This window comes from Juglans regia, chromosome 3 (genome assembly GCF_001411555.2).
Source record: "Juglans regia cultivar Chandler chromosome 3, Walnut 2.0, whole genome shotgun sequence".
In the NCBI taxonomy this organism is placed as follows: domain Eukaryota; kingdom Viridiplantae; phylum Streptophyta; class Magnoliopsida; order Fagales; family Juglandaceae; genus Juglans; species Juglans regia.
The window spans coordinates 17,026,673-17,052,359 of record NC_049903.1 but is presented as its reverse complement, the minus strand read 5'-3'; the positions used below and the strand labels follow the sequence as shown (position 1 = coordinate 17,052,359).

The following is a 25,687-nucleotide window of genomic DNA, read 5'->3' as shown; positions in this document are numbered from 1 at the left end:
GTTTTGGTGGGGCATGTTCATAATGTGGAAAGTATGGCTTTCATCCAGGGATCCAAGATATCTCAGTTGCCAATGAAATATCTTGGCCTCCCATTGGGTGTTCCATACAAATTGATATCAATTTGGAATGATGTGCTGGAAAAAATGCAGCAGAAACTTGCTAGTTGAAAGATGATGTACTTTTCTGAAGGTGGTAGAGTCACACTTATTAAAAATACCCTCTCCACTTTACCAATCTTTTTGTTATCAATATTTCCGCTTCCCTCCTAGGTGGCTCACCATATAGAGAAACTTCAGTGAGATTTCCTATTGGGGGGGCGGGGGGCGGGGGGTAATGAATGATGTATTTAAATTTCTGATGGACAAGATTTGTACACCCCTTTCTTGTGGAGGGTTGGGACTTAGAAAGTTGATTATTTTCAATAAGGACTTTCTTGGGAAATGGTTGTGGATGTACCACCAAGAAAGAGATGACTATGGAGGATTGTGGTTGATGCTAAATTTGGGAGCACTTGGGGAGGTTGGATTTCTAATGAAGTGCGTGGATCGTATGGTGTGGGAGTATGGAAATTTATAAGGAAGGGCTGGAGGATTTCATTTGAAATTTCAGATTTGTGGCTGGCATGGTACTAGTGTCAGCTTTTGGGTTGATGTTTGGTGTGGAGACGTTGCTTTAAAGGAGGTTTATCCTTCTCTCTTCAGAATTGCATTGCATAAGGAAGCTTCTGTTGCTGATTATATGATTTCCTTGAATGGCCTGCTGCAGTGGAATGTATCATTTATAAGAGCAGTTCAAGACTCGGAAGTGAGGCATTTCTGATTTTTACAGCACCTTGTATGCTTTGAATTTAGACTGTGGTGTGGAGGATAAACTGCTTGGGATGTATCCAGGGAATAATAATTTCGCAGTTAGATCCTTATATAATGTTATGTTTTCTTATACTTCCATTGTCTTCCCTTGGAAGTGCATTTGGAAAAGCAAAGTGCCTCTAAAAGTTGCTTTTTTTGGTTGGCTGGCCTCATGGGAAAATTCTGACCATAGACAAGTTGAGGAAGTGTGGTTTTTTCATAATGGATTGGTGCTTTCTGTGTAAACGGAATGGCAAATCGACGGATCATTTTCTTTTCCACTGTGATGTGGCAAAGGCTCTATGGGATAGAATTTTTATAAGACTGGACATTGCTTGGGTGATGCCTAAGAGAGTGGTGGATCTTTTAGCTTGTTGGAGTGGAATATGAGAAAATCACCAAATAACAGTTGTTTGGAAGATGGTGCCTCTGTCTTATGTGGTGTATATGGAATGAGAGGAATGGAAGATGTTTTGAAAATAGAGAATGATCATTGGGGGGGATTAGAGACTTATTTTTACAGTCTTTGTTACTTTTTTTATTTTTGATGGGCTAAGGCTATTGTATTTGAGGGGGATAGTTTTAATGACTTTTATGTTTCTTTTTTTGTCTGTAGGTTGTAATTAGGTATTTCTCTCTTGTATACTACCTGTGTACTTGGGCTATGCCTAATTATGATGATCAATAAATTTTATTAATTATCAAAAAAATTTCATTTGGTAAAATGGGCCATAGCCTGTTCCCCAATTTCATAAGAAGGTTTGTATATCTGAAATTTGAAATTTTTTAACAAGGCTTTGTTGGGCAAATGGCTATAGAGATATCACCAAGAATGGGGGAGCCTCGTGGAGAACCGTCATAGATTCAAAGTACGGTAGAGCATGGGGTGGTTGGTGCTTGAACAAGGTGAGTGGACCATATGAGGTGGGGCTTTGGAAGCACATTAGAAGAGAATGGACTACATACTTTAGTTATACATGCTTTGAGATGGGTGATGGGTTTAGAATCAAATTCTGGCTTGACGTATGTTGTGGCGAAAGGGCACTCAAGGAAGCTTATCTAGAATTCTATGGTATGGCAAGAATGAAGGAAGCCTTGATTGCAGGCCTTCTAGATCAATCCAACTACACTCCTCAATGGAATGCCACAATTTTTTAGAGCCACCCAAAAATTGGGAAGTCGACGCTTTCTCCAAATTCTATAACCTAGTATACTCTATTCCTATGAGGGGGGAGTTGAAGATAAATATTTTTGACGCCCCTTGGTGAAAGGAAAATTCACTGTCCATTCCTACCAATCCATGAATACACAAAATGCAAATTTATCTCATGGAAGAGTATTTGGAAGACAAAGGCCCCCTTAAAGGCAACCTTTTTTATATCTTTGGGGAAGATCTTCACAATAGACAACTTAAGAAAACGACAAATCAGAGTCTTGGATTGGTGTTATTTGTGCAAAAGGAGTGGGGAGTTAGTTGCTAATCTACTAATACTTTGTGAGACTGCCCCAACGTTGTGGAATGACATCTTTGCTAGGGTAGGTGTAGCTTGGGTGATGCCAACAAGGGTGATCGATTTCTTAGCTTCATGGAGAGTCCTTCAAGGCACTTCTCAGATTGCCGCAATATTGGAAGATGGCTCCGATTTGCCTATGGTGGTGCCTTTTGAGGGAGATGAACGAGAGAAATGAAGATCATGAGTGGTTAATGGATGAGATTAGAACTTTCTTTTTCAATACCTTGTGCCATTGGTTGATTGTAATTGATTTTAATGGCATGAACTTTCATGAATTTCTTGTATCAGTGGAACATCATGCCTAGGCGTTGCTCTTGTATATCTCCCGTTTACTTGGGCTCTTGCCTATCCTTATGATCAATACAACATTTTTTACCAATAAAGAAAAAGGTATCTTTGTTTATTGATTAGTCAAGAATTTACCGACAACAGCCATTGGTACCCAAAAATTGGGTCAATCCCATGGAATTAAGTTTTAAGACCATGATTGCTCCTCTATGTTGTATTCTACAACTATTTTCCCCATTTTTCTGCTTTTTTAGGCTATGTTTGTTTCCACATAAATGAGGAAAATAAGAAATTTTCGATCAAAGTGGGCAGAGCTGTGGCAGGAGTTTGCATAGGCAGAGTGATGGTGGGCAGTAAGGGGTAGTGTAGGCGGAGTGGTGGAGCTAGCTGGGGAGTGAGGTGGTTGCGTTGCTCTATAGTGGTCGACAAATCTGCTAGTTGGATTTGGAAATGAGGAAATTGGAGAGAGTGGTCCAAAAAATGTTTATGGCTCTCGAGAGGGTATTTTGATGCCCCGAAGTCTATTTTTCTTGTTGACCTACCTAACATTTTCCGTTGACTCCATTTCCACTCCTAACAAACACACGAAAAGCTGAAAACGTTTTACTGAAAACCTTTTCAGCCAAAACAAGCAGACTTAATTGACTTTTCTTTACATTTTTTGGTTATACAAAGAAGGCAGGTTTTGGGATTTATGTCATACCACATGGGCATTTTCAAATTAATAATTTGGTATGCTTGCAGCAGTTATGTGCTGATTCGGGTGTTATGACCCATAATGGTTTATATAATGTTCCAATCAAACTTTTTTATAGACAAAATTTTGGTTTGTAGTGGTGGTGTTAGGTAAACTTACCTTCTGTATGCCATAATTTCATGAAATACCCATTTCTCTATTTGTTGGGTTTTTAATTGAACCGCTCCTTATAGTTTATAGTTATCATTAACTGGCTCTTTGTCATTACCCGGTTTTGCGAACTTTAGGTTCAATGGAGTCATACTGATCAGCCAGTAGTAACTGATTACATTTATTTTTGTAGCATTCTTTCAGCAGAATTTATGCGCGCTTCAATACATGATGCTGGAGATTCAGACGTTCTAATTTTGTCCCAAGTGAAAGCAAGGGCTTCCATTCCGACAAATGGAAAAGATGATGATGTAAGCTTAGTGGCTTCATTTTTTGCCTGCCCTTGAGATTGAATGCTCTGGTTTCTCTAATTGGCTTGTTTAAAAACACTTTTTTGTCCATGCCAGAAATTATAATTTTCTGCACTATGGTGCTTTGTACGAAACGGAGGAAACATGTCTTGTGATTGCATGTCAGCCAACTTGATCTGTTGGTATCTGAAGAGTAATTTTACATACAACCGTGAAGTGCGTAAACGCCGCGTAATCGCTTTGAAAAAGAGTGGGTCTACTATTAAAAAATTAATTTTTTTCATGTGGGTGCAATGTTTTATTTACTTTTTTCAAAGCGATTACGTGACGGTTGCACAATTCACGGTTGCAAATATCTTTTCTCGGTACCTGAAACAATTATATTTGAGGACGGCAACCAGTTTTAAAGACATTAATATTTTGTTCTGACATTCTGACTATTTCTCCTAGCTACAATATTTTTCTAATCAACAGTTTTATTTTTGGCATATTACATATTAAAAAAAGTTTATTTTTGGCATATCTCTGGTTTTATTCATCTTTTTATGTTCTCCTACAGCCTCTGCCCTTCCATTAATATTCCCCATTCCGGGTAAACATAAATTTGGTTCATGTAGTGTTATTGGCACAATTGCAGAATAAAATGTACTGGGCTTTTGTGAGGGCCTGAATACATGATTACTTTTACTGGTTTGGTTTAGCACCCAAATCGTGGCACTTCATGTCCTGGTTTTGACATGTATGGATTCGGATGTTCTAGAATTTTCATTCACTGTTTCCTTATCTATATGGTTGCTTTTATATCAAATTTGTTATGAATTTATTTTTGTAAGTTAAAAGAAAAAAGTTTGTACTTGTTTTCCTTATAAGTAATTTTATTTAGAATCTCATCATGTGACTTTCAGGATTAATTTTGGATGCACTCTGTGAACTGATAACTAAATTGACATGTCAGCAGGTTAAGTTGGATGAAGAAGAGACCACTAATTTTCAGGATCGTCTTCTTCCCATCATAATTGGATTGCTCAGAACTGTGAGTAATCGTCTGTAAGATTGTGTTTAGACAGTTGACCATATTACTTATCCTTTTTTTCTGTACATATATCATGTACCTTGTTTTTTATAATAAATTAAAATTTTCTCTTAAGCTGTGAATTTGGTAATAGTTATGCTGTCCGACTCTTAAACATTCCTGTTACTCACGTGTAAGAGTCACTGCATTGTCAAGAAAGTAGAAAGTGTACGAGTGACCAATACTTTTCACGTAGCAGAGAAAATTCCATGAGTCTTGTAATTAAGTTCATGCTTCCTAGATGGTGATGCTGGCTGTTATTAAGCCTACAAAAATTGTTTAATTTTCAACATGCCATATTCTTTAATAATAGTTTTTCTATTTGTATCCTTAATGATGTGATCACTGGTGTCGTTACTTTACCCATGGTCTTGAAGGACATAAGTAATATGTAAGAGTTCGCTTGTAAAATTGGAAAATGAGAATTTTGGATTTTTATTTTTGATATTATGCATACAAGATGAAGAATGTAGATACAAGAGAGGTTTGAAATCTTAAATATATTTTAGAATTGCAAATGTTTGCGGACTCTTAATTGAATTTAATGTGTTAATAGAAGCTTTTTAGGTTATTCAAAGTATCTGACTAATGTTTGTGAAGTTGGTTATATGCAAGAGAGCCTCAATGATTTCCAGTTGAGGCTCTGGATATTACAAAATTAGCATTGCGTATCTTGTGTGTTGCTATTGAAGATTGCAAATATCTCTATATATTTTATCTACGTGACTTAGGAGTCAACACTTAAATTTTGTATTTGTTTCAAACATGTTAGAGGAATATGGTACAAAAATTATATAAAAAAGGTGAAAAGACAATGATTTTTTGGAAAAGAAGAAAGGTGAGAAGACAGAAGTTTTGTTAAAAACAATAATATATTCAGCGCAATCTTTGAGATTTTCTGCAATCATGACTTCTGTATTATGATAAATGAATGAAGTTAAGCACTCTGGTAAAAAGTTTGGTTTGATGGATGGTCTCGCTTAAATTATTTTGCAGAATGTCTTGACATGCTAGGTTTGATGTATTCAGTTTATCATTTTGATCCAAACACCATTTGCTGGTCAATGCTTATGACATGTGGTTCTAGGTGCTTTAAATGTAATCTTTTTACTGTCAATGCTATTGACGGCATTGTTTACTCATCAAAAAAATGTTGTTGATGGAATTGTTATTAAAAACATTTACCCTGATCCACTGAGCACTAATATTTATGCTGTTTTTCTGGTATTTTATTTAATTTACGTATGGAAGTCAGACCTGGATTCAATTAGGGTAAACATCTCATGATATGGTGATCAATAACAGGCAAAGCTCCCTTCTGTGTTGAGGATCTACCGAGACACGCTTACTGCTGATATGAAAATTGCTATTAAGACTGCAGTTGCAGAGCTGCTTCCCATCCTCCTCCTCCGGCCATTGGAGTCAGATTTCACCACTGGAGAACGAACAGCTGATTCTGATGGTGAGAAGTTTATTGCCACTCTTTTATACAGATACAATAGATTCTTTTGTGCTCGTGATCTGTTTGTTTCAGCCTTGATTGTGTGGTGACTCAGGTGGAGGTGCATCACTTGCAAGCAAGTTGAGGAGCCTATCATCTGAAAGCTTTGTTCAACTTTTGAGTGCTATTTTCAAGATTGTACGGGTAATGTGTATTTGACTATACTTGGGTACTTTATATTCATTGAAGTTTAATTTTTGCTTTACTGAAATGAAATTAAAATGTTGAATGTTTCAGTTATAAAGGGCTTATTTCATAAGTTTTTGCTTTAGACCGAGACAAGAAATCCAACCCACAAGCTTACTACTTCTAATTATTTGTGTAATAATCTGGATTGAAAATATGTGAATGGTGAGATCCCACATTTCCTTGGATGGAAAAGTTCTTGCAGTATATATAAGGATTCTAAGGGTGCCAATTGTAATCTCGATTAGTCCTTTCGGAGTATATGGTCCAAATGTGGCTTAGCTTTCGTTGGTTCTTAACAATTTGTAATTTATTAACTGCATGTAGTGTTTAACAAAGAGGCACAAGAGTGGCATCTGGTAATAGCTTATATTTCGAAGATTTTTTTCCCTTGGAATAAAGCTCTGTGGCTCATTCATTTGAAAATGTTGACTGCTCGTGCCTTTTGGATTATCTGGAAACCGATTCTGTTCAACTGTGCCTAATTTGGGAAATGATATGGGGCCATGTGAATGAAAGGGAGAGCTTTTATAGAATTGTAATAGACATGAAATATGCTGGTGTGTGAGGTGTTTGGCATTCCCACGAGGTTAATGATACTTCTGGAGTGTGGAAAAACATACATTGGGGCTGAGGGGAGTTCTGTATTGGAAGATGGCCCAATGGTAAAGTTTTAGTACATTTGGTGTGGAGCCCAACCTGTGAAGAGGGCCTTCCCTGTCTTTGATCAACATAGCAAAGATAATGGACAGCTTAGTGGCTAACAATCTAGAGAATTCGAATGGCTCTAATATATGGGAAGTAAAATTTATTAGAGCAGCACATAATTGGGAGTTGGTCATGTTGGCCTCTTTCTATGCCAGATATATTTGTTTCGGGCGAGTGGAGGAAGAGAAGACGAGATATGTTGGGCCATATCTAAGAGGGGGTGTCGGATGTAAAGTCATTGGGTTGTTTACACATTTCACATGGAAAAGCATTTGGAGTAAAGCTTAAATGAGAGACAGTGTTTGCGTGGAAGGCAGCCGTAGGGAAAGCCCTCACATTGGACTGCACGAGGAACAACATATTGTAGTGATAAATCATTGTTACACGTGCATTAGGGATGTGGAAACTGTGGACCTCTTATTATTGCATGCTCTATGGAAAGCTGTTTTTAGCCTCTCTAGAATGAGGTGGGTCATGTCACGATGGGTAGTAGACCCTTTCCTTTGTTGGAAAGTTGACAGGGCAGCCTTCACAGTAAGATTTTATGGAACATGTTTGGTCCTGATATGCTATTGTGTTGTATTTGGAAGAAGTGGAACGATTGGTGTTTAGAGAATTATGAGAAGAATGGAAGAGCTAAATGATGGTTTTTTTTTGTCTTATATATCTTTTTAGTACTGGATGGCAGTATCTATAAAGTTGTCTTGGATTTGTTTTTTAAAAGAAATCAAACTAGGTGTTTCTAATGTATACTCTCGGTGTACTTTATTAATAAAGGTATATAAAAATTTAAGTAGAAAGGTAGTCTTTTTAAAAGGAAAAGGCTATACAAAAGCCCAAGGATATATCCCTACCAAAAATACACAAAAAGTTTCCCAAGTTTGGAAGGAGACTTGGCTGAGAGAGAGAGAGTGCCTTCACCAACTCATCAGCAGCATAATAAGGCTTCATGGTTACCGATGCTGAAATATAGCCTATGACAAACCCCATCATCTTTAGAGCCATATATTTTCTGCATAGATAAAATTCTTTTGAAAAATCAAGAAATTCATTTAATGTTTCTCAACATCTCATATTTCCTATTAATATTTAGAGAAAATATACTTACAACCGTGAATTGCGTAACCGCCACGTAATCGTTTTGAAAAAAATGAATAAAACATGGGACCCACGTGAAAAAAATTAATTTTTTAATAGTGGACCCCACTCTTTTTCAAAGCGATTACACGGCGGTTACGCACTTCATGGTTGTATGTAGAATTACTCTAATATTTAAGTGATGTAATATGATTTCTTTTCTTCTAGTGATTGCAGACACATTTAGTGCGGGCTGCTGAAGTGAAAAAGGCCATTGAGTGGATCATGTCCAACATTGATGGTCACTATGCTGCTGATTCAGTTGCTGCTGCAATTGCGCTTGGTGCTGCAACTGCAGAAACATCACAAGACAGTGAGGGTCAGCGTGGTTCGCTTTTACCATTTTCACCTCAGAGAGCTGCTAAGGTTCCTTCATTTCAGGGAAAATCAAATGAGGCCATAAGTCCCTCAAATATGTCGAGAAATTTCAGGTGGACCCTTTTCTGTTGGTTGTTTTGTTTTTCTGATTATCTTTACATCTGATTAAACATCAGTTTGAAAGTTCTGGGAATGGGGTGCTTATGCTATGTGCTAATTTTGTTTTCGCAAAACAAATATTTTATTAGGATTGCTTGAAAAGTAGTCATAATGGAAATGTACTATTGAAAAAATAGTTGGATTACTAAGTGGGGTGCATGGTGTTGTTGTGAGTTTGAGACTCATTGGGTATGTGTTTAACTTACCAATAATTGTATTGATGATGCGATGCGGTCATAGTAAGTTGCATTAATGTTTGAGTGTTCTGTTTCCTTTTCTAGCCTGAGAGAAATGAAGTACTTGTAATCAACTCATTGCGAGGTCATGTATTAAATGACAATGTTAAAAAGCAGTGTTCCTATGACAAGGATTGCTGTACTGCAGCAGTTACCTGTGTGATAGTCTGGGAATCTGGTTGTGATCCCCATTTCATAGAGCGAAGATATAAGAAATGTGGTTAAAGAGAATTACAGTTCACATGAAAGTGATAACCATCTCTACTTATGTTTCTGTGTTTGCACTGGCAGCCATGTTAACCCCCCTTCCCGGGAAAAAAAAAAAAAAAAAACGAAAAAAGCCCAAAAACTAACATAAAATAATATTTTTGCTGGCTTTTTATAAAAATTGGAAAACGAATTCCCTTTGGCCTCCCAAAAAATTTCAAAATCTCTTGACCTTCCTCAAAAACTACGAAAACCATTTCTACAAAAATTTGGAAGTATGTCAAGTTTTTTAGTCTAAACATTTGTGTATATATGTTTATAAATTCTATAGAATAAACTAACAAATCTGGTCCCTGATACTTTTTAAAGTTTTGAGGATACGACTTTTCTAAAACCCAAAGTTTTGGCCTCTAGATACTTGTGCAATTTGTTTGTTTGTTTTTTTTTTTTTTTTTTTTTAAAACCTAAAAATCTCGCATTTTTTTAATCCAAAAGGTGCGCTTTTTTCAAACTTAAACATGTGTTTCTTATTTTTTTTATACTCTCCCCCAAGTTCCCTTCAATCAGTAGTTTTCTCCATGAAAAAAAAATGTGAACAAGAAATATGCTGTGATCTTTTGTTTTTATTCCTATCAAAATTGATAACATATCTTTTTTGCACATTTAATAGGTGTGAAATTGAATTGCTGTCTGTAACATATATTTATTCACAAATGTAGACAACAAAATATATATAATATACATAATATACATATACATACATATATATGCACACACAAGAGCACTCATCATCGTCGTAATAATATCCCAAAAGTTCTAGCTTCTTCTCGTGATCATAAACTCACTTTTATGTTTCTAAGTAACTAGTAATTGGGATATTATGGTATTTCCTGAAAACCAAAGGGGTTGCCGCAAGTGGTAAAGGCCTTGGTCTTGGGGATATGTTCCCTTCAAGTCTAAGGGTCAAACCCTTGAATGCAAACAATTCTTACACGGATCCAACGTTTAACCAGATTAAAGACATCCTTTCCGTATCAAACCATGAGAGCTGTCATGTCATTGCACTGGTTTCTACATGACTGATGGCTACCTTGTCATAGTACAGTACCCTTGTGGCAATTGTTGGGCGAGACCTTACAACATAGGCTTTGAACCCGGTTTCCAATTGGTCTTTTCAAGACCTTATTTCCAACCTAAATGGTTGTTATCTATCTTGGTGGCTCATTTATCAAGTGTTCAGTTTAACTCTATCCCATCCTCGTATCAAAAGCTTTGCCAAATGAATATAACACTCTGAACCAATGTAATCCCCAAACAGGGCTGATGTATTGCGGGAGAACACAGAAGCTGTTTTTGCAGCTTGTGATGCTGCTCATGGAAGATGGGCAAAGCTCCTAGGTGTCCGTGCTCTTCTTCATCCTAAGTTGAGATTACAGGAGTTTTTAAGCATATACAACATCACCCAGGAGTTTATAACCGCTACAGAGAAGGTATTGGTGTACATCTTAATATTATAATATAATTGAAAGATAAAACTCCTCTGTTTATATTTATGATGCTGATCTTGCTAACATAAACAGATTGGTGGAAGGTTGGGATATAGCATACGTGGAACACTGCAGTCTCAGGCCAAAGCCTTTGTCGAATTCCAGCATGAATCTCGCGTTAGTTCTTGAACATGATTACTTGCATTAAGTCTTTTTATCTGGACTATATGTGTGCAATTGTTGGACTAAATATTTTGTTGCTATTGTAGATGGCAAAAATTAAGGCAGTGCTTGACCAAGAAACATGGGTGGAAGTCGATGTTCCTGATGAATTTCAGGCCATTGTCGCTTCATTTTTTGGTTCTGAAGAATTGATTTCTGAGAACCCCCATCATGCTGAAAATAATGTGGAAACAAGCTCTAGTGAAGTGATCATAAACAATGATGGTTCACTCATTACAGATACTGGACCACTGAAATCTCAACAGAAAATTGATCAGACTAAGATTAGTGGAATATCTATTGAGAATTCGGAAGAGATGAAATCTATTCCTTTGGCTCAGGGCATTGGAAAAAATAAAGCTGATACCACAACTTATTCGGCTCATAATAACAATAGTAAAATGGAGCATGGAAAATCTGCCTCTCATACTCTTATGTATAAAGGTGTTGGTTATCACATGGTAAACTGGTTAGTTTTCTTGTTTCTTTCTCTCTTTTATTTTCTTTACTTTTAACGGTAGTCCACATATTGTTGATACTTGCAGTTTTATGCTTAGTTAGTTAGTGGCATCTATTTGTCTTTTATAGTGCTGTTGACTTACTGTGTTGTTCGCACTGCTTCATATTGTATGATAACTCACTTTTAGGTGAAATTGTTTGTTGATTTATAATATTGAGATCCTTGTCTTGTAACATTAATTTCACATAAAAACTTACTATCATTAGCAGTGATTTTGTTTCTTTATTTTTTTGCCTTCCAGCGGCTTAATATTGCTGAAGATATTGTCGGAGTATACTGATATGAACAACTATTTGCCAGCACTATCTTCAGAAATTGTTCATCGTGTTGTCGAAATTTTAAAATTTTTCAATACAAGAACATGTCAGCTTGTTCTTGGTGCTGGTGCCATGCAGGTACTAATTTTGATCTGTATATAGCTGATTTATGCATTCTCAAATTTTCTCTCTTTGAAATTGACATTTGAGAACTCTGGTGACATTTGTAGATATTTAAATATGTTCATCCTTATTGCCTTTTTTATAGTAAATAAATTATTGGATCTTCTTTCTAATATGTCTGATTCTTGGTTCTATTTTCTATGATGCTTTCAGTGTAACCCAATTTAGATGGTGGTCATTGTTCTAGTTTTTAATTGGCTCGAAATGGTATGGCAGGTGTCTGGTCTGAAGTCTATCACTTCTAAACACTTGGCCTTGGCAAGTCAAGTAATTGGTTTTACATATGCTACTATCCCCGGTAGGTGATACCAAATTAAAATGCTTCTCCTTTTGTGAAGTTTCTGGCAGTTTTATGGAAATTTGATCCAAATGAATCAAGCATAATTAACTCTTGTAACAAATAGTTTCTATTCCAGAGCACCGTACAACTTGAACTCTACTCTACGCTTCTAGCCTTGATTTTGCCTGTATGCTTGTGTTTTCTTCTTCTTTTATTTATTTTTTGTTTTTTTTTTTTTTTTTTTTTTTTTTTTTTTGGGGGGGGGGGAGCTGGTTTGGTCTTTTTAATTTGTTGATGGCTCTTCTTCATATTTCTTTTATCCATTTGCAGTGTCCACTTTTAGCTCCTTTGAATCATATTAATATGTAAAAGCTAAAATATATTTTATTCCTTTAAATTTCAAAACATGCAGTTCTATCTTCTTGAACTTTTGAATGATGTCAATGTGACGCTTATGTTAGGATTAGTTAACCTTTTGCTATTAAATGCCCTAAATGTTGACCTTTTCCGTTTTAAAGTTTTTTGACATTGTAGCCTTTCTCTCAACCAAGGTCCCACTGTCATATTTCTCTATTACTACCTATGCATTCCACACAAAAATTGTAAGAAAGAAAGAAGGATTAAAAAAATGGGTTTGGACTTTTGTCATCTTTGAAATTGCTGACATAATTTCATTGCCTCAGATACATCCTAGTTCCTAACTTTGAATTTGTTTGCAAATTTGGTCTTTTAACATTTAGAAGTTTTGAATTGATGGCAATTTGGCCCTTCTATCTGGATCTCTTTAACCATTAGGCCTGTTAGTGCCCAAAACAATGACGTTTTAGCTGCTTTTCAAAATTTCAATGCTTTTCTCGGTTTTTATCTCCAGCCCAGCTCCTTTCCCTCTCTTCCTCACTTGAAGCCTCGCTTTCTTCTTCCTCTTTTAGAAACTCACAAACACCACTTCAAAATTGTTTGAAATTAGTTTTCTGCTTTATCATCATCATTTTTTTATAGGTAAAATATTCATCATCATAATTATAATGACAAATCAAATATATGGTAAATGAGATACGAACATAAATGCATCTAATAGCAGCTTGGAGGGCCATGTACTTCACATTCCTCACTACAAAAACATTAGCATTTCTTGTACTTAAAACTCCTGGGCCATATCCTGTAACCCACTCAACTATGAGCATTTTGTTTCCCAGAAACCAAACACAGAAAAAGCAAAAAGAAATCAATAATTCATAATTATAATCAACAGCTTAATTATATGACCTTCATGACTCATCTCTTGTATAATCGGATTGTACAGGAATAAATTAAAAGAAGTAATTAATTCATTGACATTGATCTTATGAACTCAACTTTGGTGAACTTGAAGACCAGAGCATGGAAAGTGGGCTTCATGTCCTTGTGGTGCCCACAATATGAAGCCACAAAATATCAGCATTTTTGCTCCATCCAGAGATGAAATAAAAAACTTACAAAACTAATAGGATCCTAATACAAAAGTGAAGCATACGTTACGTATCAAAAAAAAAAACAGTGAAGCATAGGTATATTTATGATTGGTTGATTCCTGTGGTGATAATGATGGTGAAGCAACAAGCTGATTATAAGGCTAAACCCAAAACATTGGGATGCTTTAAAACGTCGGTGTTTGACCAATAGTTAATGGATCTTGACAAAAGGATCACATATATAGCAATTAAAAGCTTCAAGGTGTGTGTTGTAAGTTTCGAAACTTTGAGGGACCAAATTGGTGGCAACCTTAATGTTCAAGCGGGTAAAATGTAGTTTAGCCTATCCAAACAAATAAAATAGAAAGTATTGACATGGAACTTTGACAGTCTATAGTGTTCTTATTTTCTCTTCATTTAAGCTAATCCTACCAGGACACTGTAGCGGAGCTGACTTTCAATATTATTTTCATGTTCCTCATAGGTCCTTATATTCCCTGTTTAGCTCCACATACAACTGTTTATATCGTAACTTGTAAATGAAGAAATATAATTCTTTTCAAGGAGGGTTTCAGGGTGGGCAAGTCTGCCTACATTGTGTAACCCAATATAATCATCTGATGAAAGCTGAAAGCAACATGTGTAGTGGGCAAAAACCAGGCATACAAGAATCCCTCTTAAATCCCATATATATCGAGTATGGATTATTACCATTAAAAAAAAAGAGATATATATCAAGTATGGATGGTTTTCTTGCCATATTTTTTAGGTGCTCTTTCTACTTATCAAAAAAATATCTTATAGGTGCTCTTTCTATGTTTTTTATGGCCATTTTGTGTTTTGCGTATTATTTCTTGTGTATTATTATATTAATGATTGAGCACAGAATCTTATTAGATTGAGAAAACTTGGGAAAGAACAGAACTCTATTAATATATAGATCAAGAAAACCACAATTAATGACCACCAAAATGTTACCATCATAGTCACGTACAGCTAGTGATCTGCTTAGGTCAAATTGGCAGGTGAAGAGCATATAGGTGTGAGAGACTAACCTTTTCGGACTTGTAACGTTAATGTCATAAAACTTTCTTCAGTGAGACATAAAAATGTTTACATAAGAAATTAGATTTTCCAAAACGTACTCTTAGCTCTATGTCTAGTGAATCATGATGAAATTTGAAATGATGTATTCTGAATGATGTGGCTTAGTTTGTGGCATTCCTATTTAATTTTATTTTCAATCATGAGACAAAACCTTGTGCGTGCTCTTTGGTTGTTTATCAATATGCTAACTTTGACTTTAGTGTTTTGATTTATCTTTGACTATTGTTGGTTTTAGGACATTTTCCTTTGATAAACATGTTGACTGTGAAAATTTCATTGTTTGTACCAATGGTGTTTGGAAGAAAAATTTCACTAGTTAATGACTATTTTATTTGTGTCTGGACTAAGATATCAGGAGGATTCTTTTTCTGAAAGTACCAGAGACACGGAAAGCATTGTTGGTATCAGAGATTGACCGAGTTGCTCAGGATTTCAAAGTTCACCGAGATGAAATACATACAAAACTTGTTCAGATAATGAGAGAAAGGTTATTGGTTCATCTGCGTGGCTTGCCTCAAATTGTCGAGAGCTGGAATAGACCTGAAGATTCAGACCCACAGCCCAGTCAATTTGCCCGTGCCCTTACCAAGGTAACTTTCTCTGCTAAGATTTTTTACATTTATGACTTGAACTTGAGGAGATCCAAATTTGGCAACATTATTATTTTATTTAATTTTTTTTTTATAAGTAAGAAATTTCATTGATCAAAACTAGGCAAAACCCATGTACACAGGAAATATACAAAGGAGACACCTAGTTACATCCTAAAAAGCTGAAAAGAAAGCAAAAATTCATGAACATTCCCTCCCTTTAAAACTATAGCTGAAAGCCATTGAACCAAAGAAAGGACAAAAAAATTCCATAATTCCCCCCTAGCTCTCTCCTTGTTGAAGCACCTCTCATTTCTTTCGATCCATATACACCATAATAAGCACAAAGGAGCCATCCTCCACGTCGCGGCCAGTTGAGGGCTATGATGATGCCTATTCCAACAAGCTAAGAGCTCTGCCACACTCTTGGGCATAACCCAAGACAACCCAGCTCTACTAAGTATGCCATCCCAAAGCTCCCTTGCCACCTCGCAATGTAGAAGAAGATGGTCAATCGATTCACTATTGTTCTTGCACATATAACTCCACTCCATGACGATCATCCCCCGTTTCCTTGAGTTGTCAGCCGTTAAAATCTTACCTAAGGCGGCTGTCTAAGTGAAAAAAGCAACTTTGGAAGGCACATGACCTCTCCAAATACCCTTCCGTGGAAACACAATGGGCTGAAAATTTGACAGCACCTTAAAGAAGGATTTAACAGAAATTTTTTTGCTCCCCGAAGGTTTCCACACCATTCTATCACAACCATTACCACCAACCCTCTCGGAATAAAGCAAGCTGAAAAAACCTGCTATCTCCTCGACTTCCCAATCCTATGCATTTGTAGTAAAGATCATATTCCAATGCACTGAACTGTTAGCTCGACACAGCGTTTCTGAGACAGCGCCTGCTGATTTCCAGCCAATCTAAAAACACCTGGAAAAGCTAAAGAAAGAGCTCTCTCACCACACCATTCATCGAACTAGAATCTAACTCTTGTACCCTCACCGACCTCAAAGTTAATATGTGTTACAAACACCATCCAACCCGTTCGAATAAATTTCCAAAGATTCACTCCATACGACCCCCTACCCTCCTTGGAACACCAACCCCCCCAATCACAACCATACTTCTGATCCACAACCATTCTCCACAACGAAGTCCCTTCCAACTGAAATCTCCACAACCACTTCCCAAGAAGGGCTTTGTTAAAAGTGATCAAGTTACGCACCCCCAATCCTCCCGTTTCCTTTGGACTGCACACTTTTTGCCAATTCACAAGATGAAATTTATGATCTTCACCCGTGCCTCCCCAAAAAAAGGCTCTAAATATCTTTTCAATCCGATTAGCCACCCCCACCGGTATAGGAAATAAGGAGAGAATACGTGGGAAGATTGGAAAGGGTACTTTGAATGAGGGTGAGATTGGAAAGGGTACTTTGAATGAGGGTCACTCTCCCTCCTTTTGAAAGATAGAGCCACTTCCAACCTAATAACCTTTTCTCTACCTTCTCTACGACTCCGTCCCAAATATTTTTTGCTTTAAAAGAAGCTCCCAAAGGTAGTCTAAGGTATTTCATAGGAAGAGTAGCCACTTTGCATCCCAACATTCTAACACTTTTTGGCAACATTATTATTATTATTATTATTTTGATAAGTAGAAGATATTTTATTGATATTGAAATACGCATTGCCCGAGTACATAGGAAGTATACATGTGATTACACCTAGTTAGTAACTAAAAACGGATACAAGGAAATTATGAAAGTTGAGACCATTAAAGTCTTAACAATGGCCCACATAAATAAAGTCTTCCAGAAAAAGCTCTTAGGCCTCGTTTGGTTACACTAATAAGATGAGATAAAAGTTGAAAGTTGAATAAAATATTGTTAGAATATAATTTTTGTTTTGGAATTTGAAAAAATTGAATTGTTTATTATATTTTGTGTGGGAGTTTGTGAAAGTTTTATAATTTTTTTTATGGAATTTGAAAAAATTGAATTGTTTATTATATTTTGTTTTAATGATTATATGAGGTGAGATGAGTTGGGATGGGATGGTTTCATGTGTATAACCAAACTAGGCCTTAAACTCTTCCAAAGAGCTCTCTCGATCCTCAAAATTTCGGTCATTCATTTCCCTCCAAATGCACCAAAGTAGACAAATGGAAGCCATCTCCCACACAGCTGCACTCTGGGTATCCCCTTGATCCCTCTCCAACTAGCTAGTAGGTCAACTACCCTCCCCGGCATAACCCATGCTAATCCCATTTTGCTGAAAAACTAATTCCATGAGGCCCTTGCAAACTCACAATGTAGAAGTAAATGATCTACTGTTTCACCATTATTTTTGCATATGCAGCACCAATCAATAAGGATAAACCCACGTTTCCTTAGGTTGTCAATGGTCAGGATTTTCTCTATGGATGCAATCCAAACAAAAAAAGCAGCCTTGAGAGGTGCTTTACTCCTCCAAATGCTCTTCCAAGGAAAATGATTACTAGCTTGAGTAGTGAGAACCTCATAGAAAGAGCTTACAGAAAATTTTCCTTTGCTAGAAGGAGACCAAACAGGCTTATCCACCACTGTATCATCAATTCCAATGGTGTATAACAAGTTAAAGAATTCAACAAAGACACCAACCTTCCAATGATGTGCCTTCCTAATGAAACTGACATTCCACTGCTGTGAGCAATTAGTAATTTCCCTCAAATCTGCCACCAAAGCATCCTGTTCCCGTGCAATTCTGAAAATAGAGGGATAAGCATCCTTAAGAGCCGTGTCTCCAACCCAAACATCATGCCAAAAACTGATTCTATTACCATCCTCCATACTCAGCCTAGTGTGGCTAGAGAAGGACCCCCAACCTCTATGTGATCTGTTGCCATGTTCATTTAGTGTGAGGAAGCTGTTAGTATGCTTTGTTATGGCCAACTTTGGCAGTAAAAGCTCATTTTAAAAGACTTCAAGGGTGAAAGACAGAAAAAATCTTAAGCTACTTGTTATGCTTTGAACCTAGTCAGTGCATTCTAGCGCATGTCTGAACTTTTCTTCTTCATTTGTGGCATGGGAGTTCTTCTTCATTTGTGGCATGGGGATCTCTTCAATAATTTGGAGTGTCTATGACTATGGTTGTTCTTCATATTTAAACAGCTTTTGGATCGAGATCCTTTAGATTTCTAAAGGTAATCTACCAGGCGGATTTATTTAAACCTCAATCATTGCTTTCAAATTCAATGGTAGGACCTTTTGTCATGTTAAGATCTATCACTTCCAAATTCAAGAAAAGAGTATTATTAATTTAAAAAAAGTAAGAGAAGAGTATTATAAATTACCCTCGAGAATCTAGAGTATGTTAATCCAAGTAAAAGATGAAATTAAGAAGTCGGCCTTCACATTTAGCTCTTTAGTAATATTTGGCCTTGGTTCTTTAAAAGTTTCGTGATGACATTTCCTTGAGACAAACTGCTATTAATGAGTAATTAAAATGAGAGGTGAATAGTCATTTTGTGCTAGTTGGATATATGGTTTTGTATTCTTCCTGTGTATTAGAGTTGCACCCCTTTGCACTAAACTTACATTACTTACCAAAACAAAATGCTGGTTCAATCTTATATGAAGCCTCGAAAGTACCAAAAGTTCAAAAATAGAATGTTGCATCCATAAAACCAAAGTAAATGCGGAAATTTTTAAACGTACTCTATCCTTTTTAATGCCAAGTTCCATGCTTTGAGTGATCCCACAACCTGACCCTCCACCTCATTTTTATATGAGGCAGCATCATTTGAGCCAAAACATACTGGTCTGCTTGGGCTTTTGCCAAAGAAATAGAGATTTCTAGAAGCATGTTTTGTACATATGTGCGTGATACTGAAGAGGAGGGAGAATCTGCCATTGTCAGCGTGTCCAGCCTCAATAGGACAAGGTCTTTTGATTCATAATTTTGCACCCAGCCCCCAGGAATCGACTTGGTGGTCATTATTTAGAATACCGTGAAAACTTATTGCAGATGTGTGGGATCTCAGGCACATGAATTGAAATTTGCAAGCCCATATTTAACTTTGGACCTAAAGGGTGCTATTTTTTAAATTGGATCTTGGGCCTTGGCCAAAATGGATTTGTTGATCAGGAAGTAATGAACACAAAATATTGATTTGGGTGACTTTTTCTGAGTTGTGTTTGCTTGCCCAGCTGCTAGATTTCTCCTGTGAAACAAAGTACCAATTATCTAAGGTTGATTAAAGTTGGTTGGCTTCTGTATATATTCTTAGAGTCTTTTCTTTTTTTTTTTTTTTTTTTTTTTTTTTTTTGTTGGGGGGGGGTTTATGATAGACTATATTTAGCTTGATCTAATTTTAGTGAATTGACTAGACCTGAGTAGCTCTTCTTCTCATCCCCAGGAAGTTGGATTTCTTCAACGTGTTTTATCTCGGACTTTACACGAGGTAGATGTTCAAGTAATTTTCAGGTGAGGTTCATCATCATGTTAGTTTTTATTATAAACTTTTTATAATGCACATAACTGCAATACAATCTGCTATGTGAACTTCCTTTTTTTTTTTTTCCTCCCTACTCTTTTAACTTGTAAGGAAAAATGTCCTATTACCTATAATAAAAAGAGTAATTCTACATACAACCGTGAAGTGCGTAACCACTACGTAATTGTTTTGAAAAAGAGTGGGGTCTACTATTAAAAAATTAATTTTTTTCATATGGGTCCCATGTTTTATTCATTTTTCAAAGCGATTATGCGGTTGTTGCACAATTCGCAATTGCAAATATCTTCTCTCTAATAAAAAAAGGAAAATAGGTGACTTTTTATTTTTTTGAGACAATTATTGAGGAGAAAAGCATTAATATGCACAAATTCAATATAATTCCTGCTACTGAACTACTTATTTTGTGTGCTATTTTAGGCAAGTGGTCATTATCTTTCATTCACAAATTTCAGAAGCATTTTCACGCTTAGATATCCACAGTCCACAAGCAAAGAATAGGTATGACCTTCTAACTTCTTCATGAGCATCAAATACTATTCTGTTTAAATTTCAATGGTATCTGGCTTTGTCTCTATAGACCAATATTTCTATTTTTTGAACTCTCTAAGAAGGTAGCTTTTTCTGTCTAACCAGACTGCATCTAGATGTTAAACACATTCTTGGGTGTATTCGGTCATTGCCTTCCGATGATTTGAGCAATTCTGGTACTCCAAACTGGGGGAAACTTGATGAATTTTTGGTGGAAAGATTTGGGTCCGAAGCTGGCCAATAGATGTTATTATAAGTAGCAAATTGATTGCTTTTCTGGTGAAGGCTACCAGATTTCAATGGACCGTTTGGGGTTGTCAGAACCAATTTTCAGACTACACATTTACCTTGTACAATTACATTAATGAGGTAATAAGGCATTTACACTCTTTAAATGTCAAACAATATATCTGTTGCATGTATTTAATTTTCCTTTCGCAAAAAATGTGTAATAGAAAAGAGAGAACACAAAAAGAGGAAAAAAAATCATAGCTAAAATGTGAACCCTTTTAAGTTCATATGCATCTATGAATGTTTATGCTCCCAAGTTGATTAATGCGCTGCAGTATCTTAAACTTAAGAGAGGTTTATACTTCTGTTTGGTATTTTGTTTTCTTTTTTTGGATTTTCAGATATGATTCTAGCACACATGATAGATTCTAGTCACAAACATTAACACTGTCTATGACTGCCCTTTAGAAGTTGCCTGATAGATCAAGTTTGTATTTTATTTTATTGGATTGAATTTGTTTTGCTACCTGTTATAATCTGGTTGTTCCAAATTGTCTGGACGGATCCTTTTTCTATTTAATTCCGATATATTAAGCACTGATGTATGTAATCAATATTGCCCTGTTATAGTTATATTAATCATTAATTTATGTCACGAACTTATAAAATAAAAAATTATGACATGAGCTCAGAACATAGAAAATTAGACTGCACTAAGTAAAATACAGTGGACATGGAGAAAGCCTATGATAATGATGCATCAAATTTTTAAATGTTGTAAAGTGACATTCCAATCTTAGATTCTGATTACAGTTTATTATGATATCTTATGTTAGGGCTTGAAACATGTACTTTTGTCCTTCTAACAAATTTGTTTAGTTGTAGTAATTATTCATGTCTTGAAGTAATATTTGCCTCTAAAATTAGATGGCTTCTAACCAAGTGATGTGGGTTATTATAGCTATATTTGCATTTGAGGGTTGAGACATTCACATTTCTTATAACTAGATCTTTTCCTTTTTCCTTTTGGTTTGAAGCAACCTTCACTTTAGTTCAATGTTTCTGTTTTTGTATATTGCCAGGTATTGGTTTTATGTTTTCTAAGGTTTTCATTGTTAGCATTATCTATAATGTGAATACCTGTAAGCTTTGTTTTAGGTTTTTGGGTATAGTCTTAGTTTGGGAGCAGTTTTTTTATGTGAAATGTTGCTGTACATTTAAGTACTTCCGAGCACCTGGTCAGAAATTTTAGTGCTCTTAGTTCTGAAGGTTTTCTCATTGCTTTTTTAGGTTACATACTTACTGTATACGTCCTGGGTGTATTGTGTCCTTTTGTGGTTCGGAACAAGTAGGAAACTCATTTGTGCTTGTGTCTGTATGCTTTGGATAGTTGATCTTTTTATCTGTGCTACATACCACTTAACTATTCTTGTCCAACATCATATTGAAGTCGGCTTGCTGATTGGAACTTTTTTGCCCAGGTTTCAATTGCTTTTAAGGTAGATTTATAAATTACTTTATCCCATCAACATGTTGCGGCAGGAAGGGTCTTCTAAGCAGAAGTTTTGTAATGCTCACACTTCATATACGGTTTGTAATGATAATTGTTTTGGTTTTTTTTTTTTTTTTTAATGTTTTTGTTCCCCTTGCTGTAGTTATTATGGGGTTAGGTGGAACATAATTGATTTGTTGATTTAGTGAACAAGCAACTAGGGTTGTTCCGGGGGCTGAGTTATATATCGTTGTAACTTTACGTGCTTAGCTTACATATGCTTTTTTGAATCGTTGATTGGAATTTTTCCTTTTCCGATGTTTTGATCCAAACTGTTACTGACCACTCCGACTCGTCTACAGGCAATGATGTTCATTCACTCTGTTGAAAATTGAACTGGTAAGGTTGTTGAGCAACTTTGTTTGGGACTGAAGTGGCCAAAATTAGCCTGATTCCCGCTCTCAAGTCAAGGGGGAGAGAAAAGAGAGGCTTTTTTCGGTTGATCTTGACACTTGATCACACTCTTTTAAACTCCACAATAAGGCTGCATGCTCGTCAAGGTTAGGGGTGCTACCCACATCATACGGTGTGGCATAGCCCACCCCCTGCCCTGCACTGGCCGAGGGTGGGGTTTTCACCCCCGGCACCTGCTCCCGGTGTGCGGAGGCAAGGTACCCCATCCAAGTACCGGAACCAAATTTTGGGCCATTTTGAACCCAAAAATTAATAAAAAAATATATAAATAAAAAACAAAACTGAATTTACAATGATAAAAATAATATACAAATTAAGAGAAAATGAACTATGAAGTATTACTCCTACCTAATAAATTAATAATAATAACTAACCTATTACAAGAATACAAATCAAGAGAAAATAATTACAAACATAAAAAGGACATTATATCAACATTATAAATAACTGAATTGCTAAAGACAGTTGAACTAACTAATAACTACTAAGTGAGTTGTTTGACATTTGGGGTGGGAGGCCAATGGTGAAGTCATTCTGGAACGAAGGTAGACGCCATCTCATGCATTGTTACAACAATTAAATTTGAAATTAAGAAAATAAATATAAATCAAAATAATAAAATGAAATCAACGATTATCAGATTCAGGTTGATCACCACTTTTTTTTTCTATAAATATTTTTAAAAAATGCACACACAGAAGCACTTCATTAGTCTCCCCAGCATTTTCCTCACGAAAATATCATGACTAACTCCATTCAGTCCAAGTGCGATACAATAAGAGCAAGAAACTTTGTTCTTTGAATGATGAGAAATTATCTAAACACAAGTGTTTGAGGGAGATCCTCATTTCTTTCACTGAAACCCTAAAGTATTGGAATCTTAAACTAATTTATGGTTCCAATTTACACAAAATCACAACATCAAAAATTCAAAACACATGCACAATCAAATCTCCATAGCACACGGTTCACAAAGACACAATCTCATCCTCCAACTCCTCCATTTTAAACTCAACCTTCCTCCAATCTCCATAACTCAAAAAAAAAAAAAATAGTTTTAGATTCAAGGCTCAACAAATGTCCCCTAGGCCCCAAATGCGAGCGGGTCCACCCGACCCCACATCTGTGGCGTTGATCCCCCGCCCCGAGCAGGTGGGGGTGGGGCAACAGGTTGCAGGGTCACGTTATCCACCCCTAGTCAAGCTAATGATGCATTCTCTAATATTTAGCTGCTTTCTTAAGAATAGAGATAAAGAAAAAACCTGCTTCTACACTACATACGATATTCCATTATGGCCTCAAGCCAATTCCCCTCGTTTCTACAATTTATTGACCCTATGGATTGCCAGAACCACAAAAGTCTCATTGGTCTTTTACTAGACTCAATCAACTTAGAGCTAGCTAGGGTTCAATCTGTAGAGCGAACGACTTTGCTTCACTGGAAGAAGAATAGCCCCTGCAATTGGTAAACCGAAAGACAAAATGGACACACCCACAAATCATTCTTTCATTCAATCAATCTCAGGCTTTCTCCTTTTATTAGTGACTGGTATATCTTATTCGAACAATTTAGTAATTGCCTTCAACTTATGTACAAATCACAATAGGCTCAACAATACAAATGCTTGGGACTTGCTAAAGCCATAAAGAGATTCTACAAAAGTAAACTCACAAGCTGACATGGTTTCATATGATATGTTAGATCCACTTTCTAATAAAAGTAATTTTATAATCTAACATACCACATCAAATTTCAGTTTGTGTTTATTTTTGTGAAATTTCTTTGTGGCTAAAACATTTCTCTAGGTGCTTTATTGGCTTTGCTTGTCTCCCACTATTGCCATCGTAGTAGATGTTCCAACCTTACCCTCTTCATATTCATCCAAGATAAAATGGAAACAATATATTTTGACTGTGAGTTTAGTCATAGTCTATAGAAGCGATCTGAACAGCCTCGACCTCAAGAATGGTGGAGATACTATTTTAGTTGCACTCATAGTTTGGATCCTAAATATTTGAAAATTTTAGATTTCAACCAACAAACATCCTCTCTCTCTCTCTCTCTCTCTCTCTCTCCACTTGATAGTTTCTCTCCAGCATATACCAGAATAACCCTCCCATCTCTGTCCAGAGGAGGGGGGTTGAGCTTCAGCAAAGCTCCACCCACCCTCCCCCTGTCTGGCTCACTCCAGATCTATCCATCGGTTTTTTTCCAATTTTTTGTTTGTTTTCCGTCCATAGCATCAAGATGCGCCAATCTGCTGCCTACCGACCTCTTACAACAGCCACGCACCCCACCACTAGATTTTCTAACCGCTGCTCCTTTGGAAGGTAGAAGAAAATCGACCAAAAGAGCGGCGTGTGCGTCTTATGCGCGACTCACACCGTGTATGAAACTCACGCGCCACCTCACCATGGGGAGTCTATCGCCTCCACGCGTGGCACCATCAGGGTCAATGACCTCAGATCTCTTAGATCCGACCATTATCTTCTCTCCAAGAGTGGCGTGTGGCCTACAATTCGACCCATCTTCCAATTGCTATTTTCCAATATTTCCATTTTTCCTAACTAAGGATCAATATAAAATGGTAGTGAAAGTCTCCTTCAGCCAACCCAGACCAGCAAATTGCGGCACACAACAATCCTCTGTGGCTTCCAGTCATAGTTTTTACAGTCTGTTTATCAGACTGTGTCAAAACCGCTTCAACCAGCTCTCCTTTGTGAGAAATGGGTGGGAGCCAAGTCATTGGCTCCAGATCCCTCTTTGTTTTATTTTTCTTGTATTGTAATTCCTGGTTTGGGATGATTGTTGAGGGCTCCTACCCTATTGAGTCTTGTTTCTTGTAATTGTTTATTATATCTATGATATACTTGTTTAAAAAAAAGGTACAGACTACGAAGTGACTTGTACTTGGCAACCGAGATGTTGGTGTGGTAAGGCTATAATCTTTCGTGATATTACTTATACTTATCATTCTCATATCACACACCAATATATGATTTGTTATTTTTGTACTATTTAAACACATATTTA

At 36.4% G+C, this 25,687-nt stretch overlaps 1 protein-coding gene across 3 annotated transcripts in view; it reads left to right on the top strand.

Moving 5' to 3' along the window:
* The window catches only part of LOC108996942 (vacuolar protein sorting-associated protein 54, chloroplastic), a 36,830-nt gene extending 14,335 nt beyond the window's left edge, over positions 1-22,495 (top strand). The window contains exons 4-18 of one of the 3 annotated variants that reach the window (XM_018972990.2): positions 3,692-3,809; positions 4,768-4,842; positions 6,187-6,343; positions 6,438-6,526; positions 8,591-8,844; positions 10,652-10,823; positions 10,914-10,997; positions 11,090-11,511; positions 11,804-11,957; positions 12,219-12,300; positions 15,189-15,430; positions 19,830-19,897; positions 20,346-20,426; positions 20,562-20,825; positions 22,169-22,495. In XM_018972990.2, coding sequence (XP_018828535.2) covers positions 3,692-3,809; positions 4,768-4,842; positions 6,187-6,343; positions 6,438-6,526; positions 8,591-8,844; positions 10,652-10,823; positions 10,914-10,997; positions 11,090-11,511; positions 11,804-11,957; positions 12,219-12,300; positions 15,189-15,430; positions 19,830-19,897; positions 20,346-20,426; positions 20,562-20,700 — 2,137 coding nt within the window. In that variant the 3' untranslated portion in view covers positions 20,701-20,825; positions 22,169-22,495. Of the gene's footprint in view, positions 1-3,691; positions 3,810-4,764; positions 4,843-6,186; positions 6,344-6,437; positions 6,527-8,590; positions 8,845-10,651; positions 10,824-10,913; positions 10,998-11,089; positions 11,512-11,803; positions 11,958-12,218; positions 12,301-15,188; positions 15,431-19,829; positions 19,898-20,345; positions 20,427-20,561; positions 20,826-22,168 lie in introns of those variants that run through there. The other 2 variants (XM_018972989.2, XM_035688405.1) reach the window with 2 other exon arrangements.
* Positions 22,496-25,687: the final 3,192 nt, after the last annotated feature.